This window comes from Phalaenopsis equestris, unplaced genomic scaffold, assembly GCF_001263595.1.
Source record: "Phalaenopsis equestris unplaced genomic scaffold, ASM126359v1 Scaffold000301, whole genome shotgun sequence".
NCBI lineage: Eukaryota > Viridiplantae > Streptophyta > Magnoliopsida > Asparagales > Orchidaceae > Phalaenopsis > Phalaenopsis equestris.
This window is the reverse complement of record NW_018164743.1, coordinates 2,462,746-2,483,151: the sequence shown is the minus strand read 5'-3', so window position 1 is coordinate 2,483,151 and position 20,406 is coordinate 2,462,746. Positions and strand designations below refer to the sequence as shown.

The 20,406-nt window shown below is 33.3% G+C and overlaps 2 protein-coding genes across 2 annotated transcripts; both read right to left on the bottom strand.

The window, feature by feature from the left end:
- Positions 1-4,414: 4,414 nt before the first annotated feature.
- LOC110025509 (protein NUCLEAR FUSION DEFECTIVE 2) lies at positions 4,415-5,165 on the bottom strand. Its single transcript, XM_020726039.1, has one exon. The coding sequence runs from the start codon at positions 5,097-5,099 to the stop codon at positions 4,575-4,577; it is 525 nt and encodes a 174-aa protein (XP_020581698.1). The 5' UTR covers positions 5,100-5,165; the 3' UTR covers positions 4,415-4,574.
- Positions 5,166-17,418: 12,253 nt separating this feature from the next.
- On the bottom strand, positions 17,419-18,765 carry LOC110025478 (CASP-like protein 1C1). Its single transcript, XM_020725979.1, has 3 exons — positions 18,506-18,765; positions 18,320-18,422; positions 17,419-17,932 (listed from the first exon to the last, which is right to left on the bottom strand). The coding sequence occupies exons 1-3, from the start codon at positions 18,658-18,660 to the stop codon at positions 17,699-17,701; spliced, it is 492 nt and encodes a 163-aa protein (XP_020581638.1). The 5' UTR covers positions 18,661-18,765; the 3' UTR covers positions 17,419-17,698.
- Between the last annotated feature and the right edge of the window lie 1,641 nt (positions 18,766-20,406).

Here is a 20,406-nt window from a genome sequence, read left to right as displayed (position 1 = left end):
AAAGAGCTTCAATTATACGTAAAAGCTTTCATGAAGACAAGCAACATGTTTAAAGAATTAAAAATTTTATTCATTGGAATTTTTGAAATAGTTTTTAGTCTTCTAAATTTTAATAGGAAGGGGTAGAGCTAAAAAGAAGCATGCACATTATATAAAAAATGATCTTAATATATTAGAATTAAATGAAAATATGACACTTAAAAGAACACAATGGAGAAAAAAAGATTCATAAAAAAAAATGAACTCAACCTAGTGGGATAAATACTTGGGCATGTTGTTATACAAATGATCTTAATTTATTCGAATTAAATGTAAATATGACACTCAATAAGACACAATGGAGAAAAAAGATTCATACAACGAACCCCGCTTAAGGCTTGTTGTTCTTATTGTTCTTCTCTTGCTTCAAAATTTACAAATGACTTCTCCTTTCTTCTTTATGTTCAGTAGGATAGAATTAAGTTTTAACAATCATTTAAACTTTAATTTTAAAATATAATAACTTTTAGATCGCAGTTGCCTCCACACTAAAGATTATGATGTCAACATAAAACAAACAAATGCAATTTTCTTGTTATCCAGATAATATTAAACAATAAAATACATTTCAAGAAGTTCAAACTAATTGTTTATTTATATTAGCTTCAACTCCAGATAGTAACAAGTAAACTAAACTTTTGCTTCTACTTTGAAGGGAATATCATCTTCTCTCCACGGGCTTTGTCAACTTCCTCTTTTTGTTGATGGATTCTCCTTGATAGATTTTCGTTTAAAGGTTTGAGTAGATCTAAAACTGAATAGAAGGAATGTAATTTTAGTAGTGGTAGACTAGTGGCAGAGTTTTAACAATAATAATGGGTGATAAAATCATTAAAAAAGTGGAAAATTTATATATCTCATGTCTATTGTTCAAAGTAATGGTGATATAGATGATAATGTTATTAGTAGAATTCAAGTTAGATGGTTGAAGTGGAGGAATGCATTGGGCCTATTGTGTGATAGAAAAATACTGCTTAAAAGAAAATTTTATAAGATGGTGGTGAGACTTGTAACGATTTATGAAGCAAAATGTTGGCCTATAAAAGAGAAGCGTAAAATTGAGTTGAGTGTTGTTGAAATAAGAATGCTTAGGCGGATGAGTGGCTTGACACTTGGAGAAAAAAATGCGAAATGAATGTATCTGTGAAAAGATTTGTGTAGCTCCAGTGGTAGAAAAGATTAACCAGAGTAATCCTAGATGATTTCGCCACATTAAACGTCGACCATTTGATGATCCAGTTTGGAGATTAGATGTTTTAGAGTTGATTTATGTTAAGAAAAATAGAGGTAAACCTAAAAAGACTAGGGCAAATTGTATAAAAAATGATCTTAATTTACCAGAATTAAATGAAAATATGACACTTAATTGGACACAATAAAGAAAAAAGGATTCATGTAGCCGACCACAATTAGTGGTAAAAGTCTTCTTGTTGTCGTTGTTGTATTAGATAGCTCTACTTATATCAATATAGGTGATGGCAGAGTAAATATTGGTGGCTCTACTTTAATAGAAAGATCATCAAAGGAAGCCACCATTGTAAACATGTGTTTATTTATCCATCCGGTCAAACATTTATTTAGCTATCCGTTACTTCATGCTAAGACCTAATTCCATTTTCTATAATCTCGTTTCAATAACCCCAGTCCCCAAGCTTCATAAACATGCAAAGTTTGTCCTTTAATGCCCTTAATTCAACCATAAAAGAAAAATTCTATAGATCAGAATCGGCTCTCTGATATAAAATTATGTCCAGAAATTCAATTGTAAATTCAAAATATAAAGTTCCAAAACAAGTTTAAAATTCAAAATCCATCATTATGCTGTGGGACTTAATGCCATCCAACAGTTAAAATTTCCTTTCACTTGACCTTACCATAGCCATTTGATTGATGACGCACCATTAACCACGTACTCATGAATGTTGAAACTTCCTATACAATATTACAAACTAAACAATTCTTTCAAAAAACACCAAATAAAATGATAATACTTCGGGTTTGAAAGGTAATATAAAATTTGATTAAAGTATAAAAAGCCAATATTTAGCTGCTAGTAGGATTATATTAGAACTAGCACAAAATTCTAAATGCAACCCATATGATTCTTCAATGTTAATGAACACATAGGAAAGCAATAATGCAGCTTAAACTTGCTGGTTTCATTATTTCAACAGCCTTATTATTTATAATGGAATAATTGACACTCGAGCATAATATTGAAATGGTACAGCACAGATAAAACAATACATAGGAAGATTAAGCAAACCATTGACGAATAAACAAACAAAACTTAGTTCTCTTTCAGAAAGAGTATGACATTAAATTTGAACGTATATTGCAAAATTTTAAAAATGTTCTTAGGCGCACTATGTAGTGAGTGCTCAATAGTGTAAGAAACTCATGTTTTATATCTGAATTATAAAGTTTACAATTGTATCAAGGTTTGAACAAGATAAAATTTAAAAAAAAACACAAAATATACGCTCATTATGACCGCCAATTGAGATATGGAAGCTAAACAGACAACACTGCCATTTCTAGTACCAAAGCTCAAATGAACAAAGAAAAAGTGTTAATATTCCATTAATAATTAATATTCCTGAAAAACAACAATACTATTGAATCCTTTTTAGGATGTAGCATCCCATGTTGTTCATGAGTACATACACCTCTGTAAAGACCTTATTTTTAGAAGAAAGGTGGAAGAAAGTGATGATTTTAATGCTTAAAAGAGTGTCTCTAGTTTGATCTACAGGAAGCCTCTTGGGTTACAACGTTTATTCTAAAGTGTGTGTGTGAGAGAGAGAGCATCTTAGGAGGTTTTTCTTTAGAAAAAAACCTCCTTCCTTACTCTCTTGATTTCCCATTTATGCATAAAGAAAAAAGAAACAAAAAATACATTTTGTACTGTACTACGCCCGCCCGGTGTGTCTTGATGAAAACCCTGCGGCGTGGATGTTAGACATACACCTCTGTAAAGACCTTATTTTTAGAAGAAAGCTGGAAGAAAGAGATGATTTTAATGCTTAAGAGAGTGTCTCTAGTTTAATCTACAGGAAGCCTCTTGGGTTACAACGTTTATTCTAAAGTGTGTGTGTGTGAGAGAGAGTATCTTAGGAGGTTTTTCTTAAAAAAAAAACTCCTTCCTTACTCTCTTGATTTTCCATTTATGCATAAAGAAAAAAGAAACAAAAAATACATTTTGTATTGTACTACGCCCGCCCGGTGTGTCTTGATGAAAATCTTGCGGCGTGGATGTTAGACATCGCTTTTAAAAAAAAATAGACTTTTGTTCTTACGAGTAATGATGATCATCTTTGATATTTATCCCTCCCTATTTGGGCTGGATTGCCCTCACGAAAGAGATAAGTTAGGATGCTTAGGCAGGTGACTCATTCAACTACTTTGACAAGTGAGCCCGGTTCAGAAAAACAGCTTGATTTCTTAAAAAGAGCTTACGAGGTTTATGAGACTTGTTAGCCTTCGTATTAGACTCCGTATAAAAGTCTCGTTTAGGTATATAGCCATATTTGTGAATACAAGTACTTCCCAAAATAAAGTAAGCAATTGTATTGAAGTGCTATAAGTTGCACATGTGGCATAAATTTTGTTAGACAACTTACATTGAATCCACTTTGAAAACCTTTACTAGTCGAAGATATACAAACCCTCAAAAGAATCCAGCAGAAGCAACCAACTTCAAAGAACACCGATGTAACACACAATTCAAGGTTATCTAGTTCTTAAGAAATTCATAAATGCTTTCGCCAAAAAATATCCTATATTGCTCAAGCTATTCATTCATGCTAGCAAATACATCCCCCTCCTTCAAACCAATCTGTAAACTACATGTGGAGTAGCAATCAACTGAATAATTCCTTCTGAATTAATAAGAAATTGGTAGTTTTCTATGTCTGATATCCTCTAGAATCATACTAAGGGGCCGTCTGGTAATACATTTGAGTCGTATTTAACTTAAATCTTGACAGACAAAATAAAAATAAAAAAAAAACAATTTTTAATTGCTGGATTAGTAAATACAGCTTCTTCCCAATTTCCTCAGTTTTGCCTTAAAATCCAGATTTAATAAATTGTGATGCTGGCAGGATTTAGTAAAGCTGAATTTACCGAAGGTATTAAATGTGTTACCAAGGAGCCCTTAAAATTCCTTGTAAATATCAGTATCAGATCACACCAAAATGCATATATTCTATTTATATAGCTATAAGCTATACATATGCGTTATTAGATACCAGTCTCCTACAGGATTAGGATAAATGTATTGTGAAGGCATTAGAATTAACATCATCCCTCTTCAGGTTTGCCCTAATTCTGATTTCTTCAAGATTACTAATCTTCACCTAACATTCGAATATTTTAATATACTAATATCACAAAATACATAATGTATTACAAACACACTGATATTTAACCTAACATACTGGTGACATTGACAGCCACATGAAACAAAACCAAACACCTCTGAAGAAACGCAGGAAAGCTATACTTAGATACCTTCGTCGTCGACTGTCGAGCTAGAATGCGCGGATTCCTCCGTCAAGAACACTCCACAGCGCCTTAGAAGCAGCATCCAGTCCACCGGCGTCGACGGCAATAGCACCGTAGATCGCCCTATAGGCACCGCAGATGACATTCGGCGACGAGGTACTGGTCTTCTTAGACACGCGCACCAGATTCTCAATCGCAAGCCGTTTACCAGCCGACACACAGTCATCGAAGCCGGAAATTTTGGCGATCCTGGCGTTGACAGCTTCCGCGGATGCATTTGGGTCTTCGCTGACGAGGCTGAGCGCGGCGGCAGATTCCATGGCGTTCAGGCCAAGCAAGCTGAGGGCGTGGTTGTTTTCGAGGGAATAGGAGGGGTGAGTCATCGCTTGACGCAGCAGATCCACTGACTTGAACTGGTACCCTAATTGCTTCTGGAGTATTTCGAGCCCAGTGGAGAAGGCCGGTGAGGGGGATGCTGCTAACGCTGCCGGGAGACAGAGAAAAGCGTATACTGAGAAAAAGGAGGAGAGGAGACGGAGGAGCGCCGCCATTGAGGTTCAGGAGGTGAGTGGATTCTTGCGTTCGTGCCTTAGCGTGGGATTCAAGTTTTGTAAATTCGAGAAAATAAAATTCGATATTAGACGTGAACCGCCTCATAGTGAGCATTTTTATTAAAATGTTATAAAAAAATAATTTTCAATTTATAATATATAATATTTTAATTAATTTAAATGTTAATATATATTACCTCTTATTATAAACAAATTATAAATTTATATTACAAGCAAATATGAGATTAAGACCTATCTAAGTTAGAAAACATCATAATTTTTATAAAATATAAGCCCTAACATACCTTAAAGAATTATGTGGACTTATATCCTCGTAAGACTCTCAGTAAAATTGTCAATGAATCTAACAAAGTGACATGACATTCTGTGATTTGGAATAGTCCATAAAAAATATTGATGTTGTCTCATAGTTTATATGATGTCAATAGAAAACATCAGCTTTATGGTGGTCACCCGACAACTCATCGCAACATCCTGACCAACTCAGCCAATACAAACAAGTGCCAACAACCATAGGCCCACTATGGCATTTTCACCTTCTCTAACACCAATAAGTATATGTAAATTCTATAAAGAGATAGTCATCTTACCTAACATAAATGTACATTATATAAGTTTTAATAAATTATAATAATCATAGTAATATGTAAATATGAATGCAAATTTGTCTTACCTACATACAAATGAAATGTATTGGTCATGAGACACCACCGCTCAACCATTGCAGCTATTAGTTGGTGGTGTAATTTGAAATATTACAAATTCTTAACACAGTCGATACATAAAATTTTTAGTGCATAAATAAGCCATGGGCGTTACACTTGCCACTCTTTTGCTATTAATAGTTGACTAATTTCTTCAAGAATTGTGTCATATATAAATTCAATTATTTTAGCAGTGATAATGATTTCACTTAATTTTTAAATACAAAACGTATTTTGTATTTTGTATGACTTGACCTTGTTTTGTTCCACGATGTGTTTCACCTAACGATGAAATGCTTACAAGTGTGTCTGCTCAGGATGTATTGTTATCCACCTGAACATTGTGTCTAACACGACGATTGTGGCCTCTTGAACTTGTTATCTCAGTCATCTCTACAAAACAATCGAAGTGCTTATAAATGGAAAGTCAAATATATTTATAAAAATTATGAATAACAGTAAATTAATATGTAATTTAATTGAAATAAATTATTCATATCTTCTTGCACTTGGATTATAGGGATAAGTTGTTCTATTATGCCCCAAATTTTTACAAATTTTGGTCTCATCTCTTTCATTTCTAATACTATTTGTCTTTAGATGACCACATCTTCTTCTAATCAAAAGAAGGAGCAAAGTAGTGATACCTTATTGTTGATTTTACGGTGGCCATGATTCTTTCTCATTTATCATATAGAATATTGAATCATATGTCTGATGACATAAATCTAATGTAAAATAATTGAAAAAAAAAGGAAGGTGGTCCGAACGTATAATGCATTTTGGTTGCAAAAACTGAAAGGCTTCACACTTTATTCTTTGTAGAGTTGAACTTATAAGTGGAACAAAATTTGAATTCACTGCCTCAATCATGTGCGTATTAAAAGAGAGTGCTTCATCAATATTTTCAGCCTAATACATTTTATCACAAATGGTATCGACATCCCCTTTCGAAAGATGTCGTATTGCCTTCTTAAAATTTTATCATTGATAACACAAGCAGTGCTTATGTGCATCTCATGGAAAGATCTCCCTACAACCATGAACCAGTCTAGGGTGCCTGTTTGATATTGTAGATAGGCATTCACGGGTCTGCATGAATTTCACCAAAACATGCAATTGTTGCAGAAACCATACTTATGAGTCAATATTCTCATAATCAACTAGTATAAATGCAAGTGAAAAAATACCACAATTTCAATCAATTCCTACGACAGTTACTAAAGTCTCACTATAATTCCCTGGAATGAATGTCCTGTCCATGCTAAAAACATGTCGACAAAATCTCCAACCATATATATTGGGGTCAAATGCGAAAAGATATTATGAAAATGTGTACTATTTCTGACTTATATTTTGTGTACTATTTCGGGAATGACACTACAAATAGTTGCCATTAAGCAAAATAAAGAGCAATACGACTCCTCTAAACTACAAAAAAAATAGATTTTGTTGTTTTTTTACGTGCATCCCATGCTTTGATGTACGTAACACAAACATTATATTTTTACTCCATTCGAGTAACAATTTCTTTAGGTGTTAGGTCCAGTTCTTGTTGTAGAATAGAACCTACATAGTGACATATGAAATTTGAGGTGCAATTTTGATGCTGGATTGACATTATTGGACGAGTACATGTATGTGATACCCTAATTATAAATATTTTCCATGCAACCCCTAATCGCTGGCTCTTTGATACATGTAGATGCCAATAACATGGAAAAGTCTCATGATTATATTGAAAACACGGAACTGTAAGTTTATTTTTATTCGATGTAATTTTTATGTACTCTCTGTTATTCATTATTTTTCCAACCATTCAAAGCAATTGTAGTGCATCTTTACTTAAAAATATCATTCCCTCTAATAATACATTCGTAATTACATCAGCTTCATAAAATGATATTTAATTTATAGGAGCGTCACAATCGTCAATTGCATCCCCCTCTTCAATCATACGAATTGATCTCAGAAATTCATTGTTCCTTACCATTGACTCTAGTATCTATGTATTTAGCTCTGAATACTAATGTAATAAATCATGTCCTAGTAATGCAATATTTCGATCAACATCTCGCCCACTATAATCCTCGTTTGCTTATAGTTCACTTAAGTTTCCACTAGTTCAACCATCCATGATTTCATATTCGTCTGCGTTAACATTCAAGTACACACTTTATAATTTTTGTTGTGTGAAAGGCTCAACATGTCTACCAACGAAAGAGTGAAATGAACGTAAGAGATCAACTGATCGATGTGAGTCATAATTAATCACTAGCTGGTCAAGTATATTATATAACCCGGTGTCATATGTGGTGACTGAAATTGGAATTGGCCTACAAACTAAAGTCATAAAATTTATATTTGTTTTTAATACACATCACTAGCACTTACATAAACAAACCAGCCATATTTCTCAAACCATTAAATTTTAATCACATGTTCAATAGGAGCTACAGGAGTGTGTGAAGAACCAACGATGTGTGAAGGATCAGCAAAGCCAGAAGCCTCAACAAATAATGTCTCAATGTCAGCATAAATAACTATTATGTGTTTTGTCACTTCTAACAACATAAATTCACATACTTTATCATCATTAACATGAGTCACAATAAAATCTTCACTAACCGACATTTGACAAACTATATTTACGATATAACTTGAACTATCATGACGTAGTAGACATAATATTTTTCTCTTTAATTCATTTAGTGATATCAACTGAGATACTCAAATCAGGAATGTTAAAATTTTGAGTGTTGTAAATTTTGAGTGTTGTATATATATATATATAAATATGAAAGTTTAGATGTTGGATATGTAAATAAAGACACAAAATCAAAATAATTCTAATCATTCTTATCATGAATATTTCCCTAACTTTATGACATGTTAACAATTTGACAAGTCCCAATGCCATAATAATCTTTAGTTTTATTTGTATATGCTCTCACATGCTCGAGAAAAATCCCCATTTTAGATAAAGACTACTTCTTAATTTTTCTATATTTTCTTAGAAAATTTAAAAAAAAATGCTCAAAACAAATATTTTTTTCTTTGGCGGCCATGAGTTCATTGTGATTTGTTAAGATACTTTGAAGTTGATACTTAGTAAAAATAATATTAATTGAATAAATAAAAGGAAAAATATTCATTGTTCATAATGATCTAATCATGAAAGTGATTTTATTCCATGTATGCTTCTTATTTTTTTACATAAAAAAATTGATTTAAAATAGCTTTCCTTGATGTTAAGTAAGGATTAGTAGAGATTATGATTTTAAATTACCCCATATTATTTTAATGAATAGCTTCATGCACCATATTATTACACCATAAAAATTTTCATTTATATTCATATAATTTAAGGCCATCATCATCATCATCAAGAGGGAGGAAGCCTCTTAATCTCTTATGCAGTCGACTAATATAACCTTACCTTATATACTAGGGGAGCATGCAAGACAAAATCCAATATTAAAATTAAAAGGGAAGTTTACTTAGGTAGCACATAAGTTTTATGTATTTACACATCTCTCACTTAAATTTTTATATCTTTTCATGCATAAATAAGGTCTCATATGTAATTATAATTTTGAATGGTATAAGTTAATAATTGTGGCACGTAAAATTTTGAGTGGTATAAGTATAAATATGAAAGTTTAAGTGTTGGATATGCAAATAAAGGCACAAAATTGAAATGCTTCCAACCATTCTTATCACAAATATTTCCCTAAAAAATGTTGCCCTAAACAAATATTTCTTCTTTGGCGGCCATGAGTTTCTACAATGACATCTTACTTCCTATAACAACATCAATAATAGTTTTATACATTCAATAAATATATGAAATGGGCAATGTTACTCTCTCAATGCATTCCCATGGCGATAGCTACCTAAACATATACATTACAAGCCATGTGATTTGTTGAGATCCTAAACGTCATTTGAGGCAGATATTTACCAATATATATATATATATATATATATATATATTACTTTAATATTACTTAATGTGGCAATAACATTCAGACCAACCCAACTGAAACTTATTATTTACAAATTAACCGCCCTCTTTCATCCAATTTTCAAATTCTCACTCAAATATCAAAATTTCATGTAAAACCTGAACCCATTGTTTTCATATTTATCAAATTCTCAATAATTTGATCGTGGCACGTGTAGATATATCGGCTCAGTAGTAAAAAAAATCACCTGGAGGCTTAATTAGTAAATATGAATGTTCTGGGCGGTCGATATGTAATTATCTTTATTTTAATTTGCTTGTTATGAGTACGTTCATGAACAAGATTATTATTCAATGGGCCATATTTGTTAACTCTATTTCTCTAAATATTATAACATAGTAGTTGCCTCTAGTGATAAAATTATTTCTCAAGTTTTCATTTATATACATGTAATTTACATTTGTACCTCCAAAAAAAATTCATATCAAATTAAAATTATGACTATTTTAACTTTTGACAAGTGGAATACACCACCATTTTATGCATGGATTGAATGCCATATATATAAAATTGAATTTTATGTGTTAGATATGTTGTGAAAAATGATGATAATAAAATGAAAAATTGGAACGAGTAAAATTGCACACAGAGAAAAAACACCAGAGCGATACACGGATTTATGTGGATCGACAAATTTGCCTACGTCCACGGAGCTGTAGATGATTTTATTTCTTCGAGCAATTACACCGTCGAGCGCCTCGACGTTTACAAGAAAATCTCTATTTTCTTCTCTCTCTTCCTCTCTCTCTGTGTTCCTCTCTTTCTCTTACCTCTCAAGATGACTTGACTTAGCCTTGCTTGACTTGCGGCTTGGCTTGAGGTTTGGCATCTCCTTTAAACCAAAAGAGGCTATTTATAGAAACCATGAGAGCAGTAGATGAGGAGGTAGGTGAGCGGAAGGTGAGATGTGGTAGGTGAGCGGTAGGTGGGTGTGGTAGGTGAGCGGAGGTGAGATGCTTAATTAAGAAGCTAATTAAATTCGGTGGACCGGGTCTCCACATTACCCAACAAGATATTTATGCAAATACATAAGAATTGAGTGGTATATATGAACGTAAGCCTTCTTATAATCTTATTTTAGCATTTACATGCATAGCACCCAATTCACATGTATTTACATATCCAACATCTAAATTTTAATTTACATGTCAGGTTCATGTATTGGCGGCAATATTGTCAACTATATTATCCCAAATTATTCACCTGCTTATTATTTTAAAAATTAGAGAGGTCGTATGAATATGCGGGTAAACGCATAATTAATTAAATGTTTTGCGGCCCTCATCATCATCAAGCCGAATCCTCATAATTTTTTAGACATTTGGTTTCATTTATAAAATAACCTTATGAAGCACATACGCCAAAAACCAATAGTACGACTAATGCTGTACCGTTCAATTTACTCTATTTTTTTATGTATTAAAAAAATGATAGTAATATATAAATATTATATAAACATTAAAACTATCCCTCTTTCTCCATGCTATGTAGATTTTATTTCTATTTTTTACAAGGACAATGATTAGAAGAGGAGTACTGCATATGGATGTATATATATATATATATATATATATATATAGATGTATGTATGTATGTTGAATTGAGATTTCAGTGAGGCATGTCCGAGGATAGAGGTGATATAAATCTTGGGAGTAAAGAGAGACCCAGAGAGGAAAAAAACATAAAAGAGTATACATGGATGTTTCCCATAAGGGCAAATTATTCTGGAATGATGTGACATATTTTATATAATGTAACTAGAGGTTACAAGCAAAGGAAAGAGATCTCCCTATAAGAGTGGGTCTAGAGAGAAGAGCAAAAAGTGGCCTAGACTTAGGGAGGCCAAAAAGCCCGGAGGCAAAAATCCCCTAATTCATGCTATGAACCCTCTATTTATAGAAGATAAGGACCAAATGTACAAAATTAGATGTTTATCTCTGCTTTAACAAAAGCGTTACATGATATGTTGTCTGACAAAGATTCGGTCGTCTGATAGACCTTCGATCGTGTGATACACCTTTGGCATCGTTGGATCACTTTAAGACCAGCATGACACATTTTTGTACATATTAAGTTCCTCAAGTATCTTATATTTTGGAGGCAAAATTGTGATAAGACTGAGAGAAGTTGTGACACATTTTTATAGCTTGGTGTTGTGGGTCAGATTCTTTTGTTAGGACACCGATCATATATATAGGGCGTTGGTCTCATTTTATTTTATGATATTGTTGCTCAATTCGAGTCTGACACTCTTCAAGATCTCGATTGTTGGGTCAGATTATCGCATCGGTAGTCCCACATCCTTTGCAGAGCATGTCGCTAATGGGCAATGAGCCGTAAAACTTTATGTTGAAGTGATTTGCATCATACCCTCATGGAGTTTGTTGCTACTAGGCAGGGAACTACCTCTAGAGCTTTATCTGATTCAAGTTTATAGACCAAGGTTGATGATCAGAGTGGGATCGCTGTTAGCGTTGCTTATTGGCTTTGAGTTTCCCAAGTGTTTATTGAACAGAGAAAAATATTGAAGAGATTTAAATGTCATAACACAAGATAAGTTTTGAGATGATACTCCCTTCATTCGTTGAATGACGTGTCGACCAATCAAAATCGATCGAGCGTTACATAGGTATGGTTGGTTGGCTTGTTTCGATCATTGGGAGCAGACTATTTGTTTTGTGATGCCTGCATCCTAGCTAAAGCCTTTAGGAAGACGATGAAAATAGGTTTTTCAGCTTCAGATCTATTGCTGCATGAACTTCTTGGCATGCTCCTTGTTAGGAGTGTCTCTAAGGTCTATATCTTCTTATTGGTGTTGCTTCCCTTCTTATTTGCAACATACTCCACGTGCACTGCTCTTTTAGAATGTTGAATCAAGATTTGCTGTGTGAGGCATTCCCAATGATCAATGTGATAGAAATCTTAAGGAAGTAGAGAGAGAGGCAGATAGGGAGAAAAAAATAAAACGACACACATGGACTTGCACCGTAGGGGCAAACTGTGGTATTCTCGATCCGTTGCAATGCTAAATTATTATTAAGTACTTAAGTTTGCAGAGCAAAATTTTTAGTGTGTTATAAGATATTAAAGAGTTCAATAAAAAATTAGAGGTGATGAGTGCCTCTTACACTCATTCCCTTATTACACCAATGTTATTAAATGGTTAACTTAACTACATAACAAGCACAGTCTCTCCTAATCCCGTAAGCTGCATGCGAGTCCTAACCACCCAAGCTACACCATGTGCAATTGGCCCTACAAATTAGTTACCAACTTGACCAAATCATCTCCACCATAGGATGATAACAACTTTCCTCATCAAGACCATTCATTGCCAACATACTTGCACTTAAGGCCTGAATGTTAAATTGTGTCCTTGTACCTAATGTGAGAGGAGCTAAAGCGACGAAGGACAATGTGATATTTCAAGAGGGGCCAAACCGATATTTTGGAATGGGCAAAAAATCAAAATGTTCTCCCATATAAGAAAAAAATTGAATTTAAGGGAGTATGGACAATTGCCCATTCCAAAACAAGCACGGTCTCTCCTAATCCCGTAAGCTGCATGCGAGTCCTAACAACCCAAGCTACACCATGTGCAATTGGCCCTACAAATTAGTTACCAACTTGACCAAATCATCTCCACCATAGGATGATAACAACTTTCCTCATCAAGACCATTCATTGCCAACATACTTGCACTTAAGGCCTGAATGTTAAATTGTGTCCTTGTACCTAATGTGAGAGGAGCTAAAGCGACGAAGGACAATGTGATATTTCAAGAGGGGCCAAACTGATATTTTGGAATGGGCAAAAAATCAAAATGTTCTCCCATATAAGAAAAAAATTGAATTTAAGGGAGTATGGACAATTGCCCATTCCAAAACAAGCACGGTCTCTCCTAATCCCGTAAGCTGCATGCGAGTCCTAACCACCCAAGCTACACCATGTGCAATTGGCCCTACAAATTAGTTACCAACTTGACCAAATCATCTCCACCATAGGATGATAACAACTTTCCTCATCAAGACCATTCATTGCCAACATACTTGCACTTAAGGCCTGAATGTTAAATTGTGTCCTTGTACCTAATGTGAGAGGAGCTAAAGCGACGAAGGACAATGTGATATTTCAAGAGGGGCCAAACCGATATTTTGGAATGGGCAAAAAATCAAAATGTTCTCCCATATAAGAAAAAAATTGAATTTAAGGGAGTATGGACAATTACACCCCCCCCACCCCCCTCCCGATAAAATGCTCGAAACCTTCGACGTGCTTCTGAGTCATTTTTGGATTCAGTAGATGGTATTAAAATTTTGCCCATACTTTAAAAGGATCTGTAAGTGGGTATTTTTGGTATTTACATGAGAAAGCATGTTGTCAGGCTATTGTATGACTTGGCTGATTGACCTTAGTTGATTTCGAGTCGGTAGGATCAACTTGTTCGATATAGATCGGCCAGCTGATATTACCTGGTTATCGACTCTTAGTCATTGACGAGGAACTTTTGAGGCGTCCCTCAGATGGATAGAGATGTCGTGGGATCGGATCTTCCTTTAATTCATTTTTGTTGAAAAGGTTGGCTTTTGTATCTGGTTCACATTCCAGTAATGGTCGGCCCAGATGTTCTATTGCCTTGCATCTAACCGACTGGGTCGGGCTTGGGTCATCCGGTTATCTTTTTGTGTGCCTCGTGGCTTGGACAATTTTGGCCTCTTCGGTTTGGCTCAAACAACTCCAATCGGTCAAACAAGTAGACTTCATGATATGGCAGTGGGCCTAGTGTTGTAAACGAACGAACACACTCGATGAACAACTCAAACTCGAATCGGTTAAGTCGATCATGTTCGGTCAAATTAATAAATAAGCAAATTTTAACAACAAGTTCGACTATGTTCATGTTTAGTTCATTTATTTATAGTCACGAACAAACTTGTTTACTATTCAATAAGTAACTTGTTAAATACTCAATATGAAACAAGAATATGACTCATATCATAAATGATATATTATTTAAATAAAATTTGATTTGTCAGAATTTATTTAATTATAGATTTAATAGTAACATGTTATTATATCAATAATATTTATAGATTAATTCTTAATTATATATTTATTTTATTAATAATTATTAACTATTTGAAAATTAACATGACTGAATTCTAAAAGTGATCATCATTTTTGTTAATTTTTTTTTATTATGCTTGATCAGATTGCCTTTGAATTTTCTCAATTATTTCAACAATTGATGAATAATTTTACATTGTGAGTTCTTTTCTAATACTAATTCATTTATTTATTTTTTGCTCTTATTTTGTTATTATTTTCTTTATATTAGAATTCATTCTTGTAAGAATTTTCTATTATAGACACAAGATGATAATAGGTGAGTTCGTTTGTTTGCATATAACATATACAAGTTATATGATTTATTCAATTATTTATTTTTTAGATTTATAAAATTTATATTTTTATATGAAAATCTATATATTCCCTTGAATGTTTTACTCATTTAAATACTCATCACTTGTCATGAGCAAATCAAGTACAAATTCAGTTCAAACATTGAAAATTTTAAACAAGTCAAACTTGAACAATATGTGAAAGCTTGACACAAGCTCAAGCCAAACATGAACAACTTATAATTGTATCAAACCAAGTCATAACTATGATATACTCGGCTTGGCTCGACACAAAAATTCTCTTTAAGTTGGCTATTGCATATGGGGTCTTTCTTGTAAAGACCGGCTCTAATGTTCTTTCACCTCGCATCTGGCCAATTGGTTCGAACATGGGTCGTTCAATTGTCTTTTTGTCCACTTTGTTGCTTGGTCGATTTTGGCATTGCTGGCTTGGCTCAGACAACTTCACTTAGTCGAACAACTTATCACGTTCTGGTAGTAGGCCCACCTCTTCTTCGTACTCTTTCCTTCTCGACCGTTAGATCACCTTAGGATCAATGCTGACACATTTCCTTATGTACAGGATCAAAGCCCTACATTGAGTCTACTTTCAAGTCGTTGATTGCTTACTCAAACTTCAATTTGAGATGATGCACAGTAATTATATATTTACATATACTTGTTTAAAAAATATATATTTATAAATAATTTAATTTAGCTGTATAAAATGTGCTTTATATACTTGCAATATCAATATCTATGTCTACTTAATTTAGATTAAACTTAAAATTAATTTGCGATTGGTAATTAACAAGTACTCAACTTGAACTAAAATTAAATTAATTTCGAGTTGAATTAAGAAAAAAACCAAATTACTTCAATATTTCATCACTTCTCTCATAATCTAAAACTTAATTAATTTCATCAAAATAATTTAAAACTTTAATTTATATGAAAATTATCTTAATAATTAAATATTTTATACGTACATCTTGATGCTCTCGCGTGCATAGAGATGAACTCATTAATTCTTATTTAGACATTAATTTGATGAGTTTACATACGTAACATCTAATATAGGAAAATGGGCAAAAAAATAAGAGAATTTTGCCTAAGTAAAGTTTGGGGCATTTACATACATACCACTTAATTCTTCTGTATTTACATATCTAACCCTTAAGTTTTACTTATTACATTTATACCACACAAATCCTTCATATCACATACAAAAATGCCGCTATTTTAATTTAAAAAAAGTTGAAATATACCCTCCCATAGATTAGGCAAGGTGGCATGTATGTAAAAATTGAAGTTAAAAGTGTTGGATATGTAAGAACAAATGAATTGAGTGGCATGTATGTAAATCTTCCTAAAAAGTTTTAAATATTATTTTAATAATTGTAAAAATTTTAAATCTTTAATATAGTAATTGAATTTTTTTAATTATTATATATCAATCTCCTTTATTTAAAAAATGAAAGTACATCATCTATACAATTATATCAAATAAATTATAATTCTGTGTAGTGCTGTCAAAACGGCTCGTTGTTTGCGAACAGCTAGTGTTTGGCTTGTTAAGAAGTTCGTGTTCGGCTCATTCGCTAAGTTAACGAGCCGAATACGAACAACACAAACAAATATTTGTTCGTTCGTGTTCGGCTCGTTTTGACTCGATATGTATATGTATATATATATATGTATATGTATATATATATATGTATATATATATATATATATTTGATGAGTTGTATTTAAAAAAAAAAATAATTGACTAGAAGGCTACAAAGATTTATAATCAATTAAAAGCATTAATTAAGAAAATAGAATAAAACTTATTAAATTATATTCAAATGATGTTTTAAATCTTGACCCAATCCTTAACATCCTATGATCATGTGATTAGGATTGTCAAAATGACTATTTGTTTGTGAACGACTCGTGTTCGGCTTGCTAAGTAAACGAGTCAAACACAAACACATTTTTTTAGCTCGAAATATAAACAAGCCAAACACGAGCCAGCCTGAGCTCGCTCGTGTTCGACTCGTTTACACCCGTCATCCTGTGTGGCAGACATAATCAACAATCCAACATCATAACGACACTACTAAAATTTTTTACAAAAACAAGAATCTTCAACCAATATGCAAAAAAGTTTTTTGCACGCAATTAATAAAATTATGCATCATCGCCGATTAAGTAGGTAATTTTGTTCACCAAACCAATAATTCATGGCACATAACATCTTTAGATCAATATTACCTCTAATCCATCATAATATACAAAATTGCACATCAACGCCTCACCCCTAACCACATATACCCCCAAATATATAAGACTTAAACTAATTTAAATTTTTTATTAGCATCAAGACGACAATTTTATAAAATTGATCTATTGAGCAAAAAAGGATGCAAAAGGCCATGACCACACCCACCACCCGAGCTTCATTTGCTCCCTGGAAGAAGAGGGTTGAGCTCGGTACTGATGGTGTAGAAAACAATTAAGGTGTAGAACAGAAGGCCAACGAAACCGCTTATTAGGGCGCCCATGACATGGTTGCAATACTTAGGGACCTGATCGCATATCGGCAGCCATCCCGCGTGTACGTTCCCTTTCTTCCCCACCTGAGCAATCGCCAACGCCGCCGCCATCGCCGACGTCAGAAGCATAGCAATTGTCTGAATTCAACGAGAAAACGTCAGATTAGTTCATATGCTTGAGCTCAGATTGAGCGAGTTTAAGTATTGTTCTGCTCGACTCATTGAGCAAATAACCCACAAAACTTGATGTTTGTTTTTTGCTTTTTAACATATTGAGCTAAACACGAACTACTAATGAAAATAAGATCTACTCGAAAGTTGTACATAAATGATATAGTATATATGTACCACTAGGTATATGTGCAAATATCCATACATGCATAACATATGGATAACTGCACATACTCTATAAAAGAAATTTATATATGTAGCACACAATTCTTATGTACTTAGATATCTCACACCTAAATATGATGAAAATGTTAGGAGTAGAATACGAATGAATTAGGGGTTGTTCGTAGTTACCACATCAAACACGATAACCCATCTTGACACGAGACCAGCTGAGGGAGCGAATAGAGCGAAGATGCTGTAAAGAGCGGCGATGCAATTTGCAACGAGGAAGAACCTGAGAACAAGAGTTCATTCCAAGGTTAACTCAAGCTTGGTTTGAGATCAGAGATAATGAAAGAGAGAGGGAGAGATGATTACTTGAAGGAAGGAGTTTGGGTGAAGTCAGCCTTGAGGGTGAGGTTGAAGTAAGTGGTGGTCTCGCGGCTGGTGGCCATGACGACAGCGGCGGTGATGACGGCGGCCATGGCCATGAGCCTGAGCAAGATAGTGCAGGCTCTGTAAATCTTCACCATGATTGAAATGAGAAAGTTATGAGTTGGGAGTGGTAATCAGAGGTGGAATAAATAGGAGGGGATTTGGAAGGGGTAGTTTAACCAGAGGTTTACATGGAGGATTTTGAGGGTGGTGGGCTCAGATTGGTGACCTATACTTTGCAATTTTAAATTTTTAATTTTTTTTTTTAAATTTAGGTTTGATGATGTCATGGAGGAGAAGTTTTCAGCTACTTGATTAAATTGTTTGTAAGAGTTTGATGCTTCGAGTGGGATTTAGAAGTTTAATTTTAATTATTTTTTTTATTATTTTATGTTTTATGGAGTGGAGTTGGTTGAGGTTAGCCATCTTTTGTACTAGGAGGTGAGCTAGATGGAGACAACTGAAATTAAATTAAGTGGATTGGGTTCTAGACGATGCTTGAACCGTGTTACATTTGATTAATTTTGGTTCTCTGATCATGTTGACGTTCAATCAATATGATCTGACAACACGAAAAACATTTAGACCGTGACGAAACCAACATCAATCCTCTTGAAAATAGGTAAATTTACATTCCTAGCATACAATTCTTATGCATTTATATGTCTCACACCAAAATTTTTATTTTTACAAGCATAGTAATTGGTACTTTAATCCTATGCATGAAAATGTGTATTTAACTTTTACATAGTGATAAGAGAAGATATTACATGGCATGTGCAGACAATGGTGGATGAGATGGTCATGTCACCATAATTTCACTCAGATATCACGTGTGTCATTCTCTTCCACCGTTACATAGAAAGCATGTAATGTTTTCTCAACAATTTGAGAGTTATGTATGTAAATATGAAATTTTATGTGTGAGATATGTGAATACATAAGAATTGTGTGGGATGCATGTAATTGCCACTAAAAAATAAACACAATTAATGCCAGATTTATACACGACAAAATAACAAAATATCACAGTTTAATGTGTTTTTCAAATAAAAAAAAAGATAATAAAAAGCATCGCACATTATTTATGAGACTCGAACTCAATTTAACATGACCTGAACTTAATTTGACCGTTCTTTCTTCAAATCACCCGAGCTAACTCAAACCAACCCTAAACTCTAATTTTTTTCGCAATAAGTGAACTCTAGTTTTTATTTTGGTCCCACTTCCAACACCTTGTTCATTCATGGTTAAGAATAATGATTTAAATGATTTCTTATAAGAGTATGGTAGACCATGTTGTTGGACCATACTGTTATGTTACATTTTTCAGAAAGAAAAATTGATACTGGCTTCCAAAGTTTGTTATAATTAAGCCCTTTAGAAAATATATTTCGATTCATTTCTAACTATAATATGACTACTAAATGATGACATGATAATTCAATACGTGCAACTTCCTTTCATTCAACAACTGATTGCTACTTTTGGGGATAAAAATGTAAAAAAAAAAAAGGAGAAAAAAACAACCGACTACCACTTCTGACATGACTCTTTGAACACTTTTTGTTTCAGTTCACACTCAAAACACTTATTATGGCTATTAGATTGCTTGCATTTTTAAAACATCAGAAATTCGGGGCATTTACATGCACACCACCCTATTTTTATGTATTTACATATCTGAAGTTTGTATTCTAGTTTGTTATATTTAAATCACCCAAATTTTTATTATTACGTATTCCGGTATTTTAACTTTTACAAATTAAAACATAGGTGTTGGATATATAGGTAAAAAGAAGGGAATTAGGGGTATGTATATAAATTTTCTAGATATTAATATT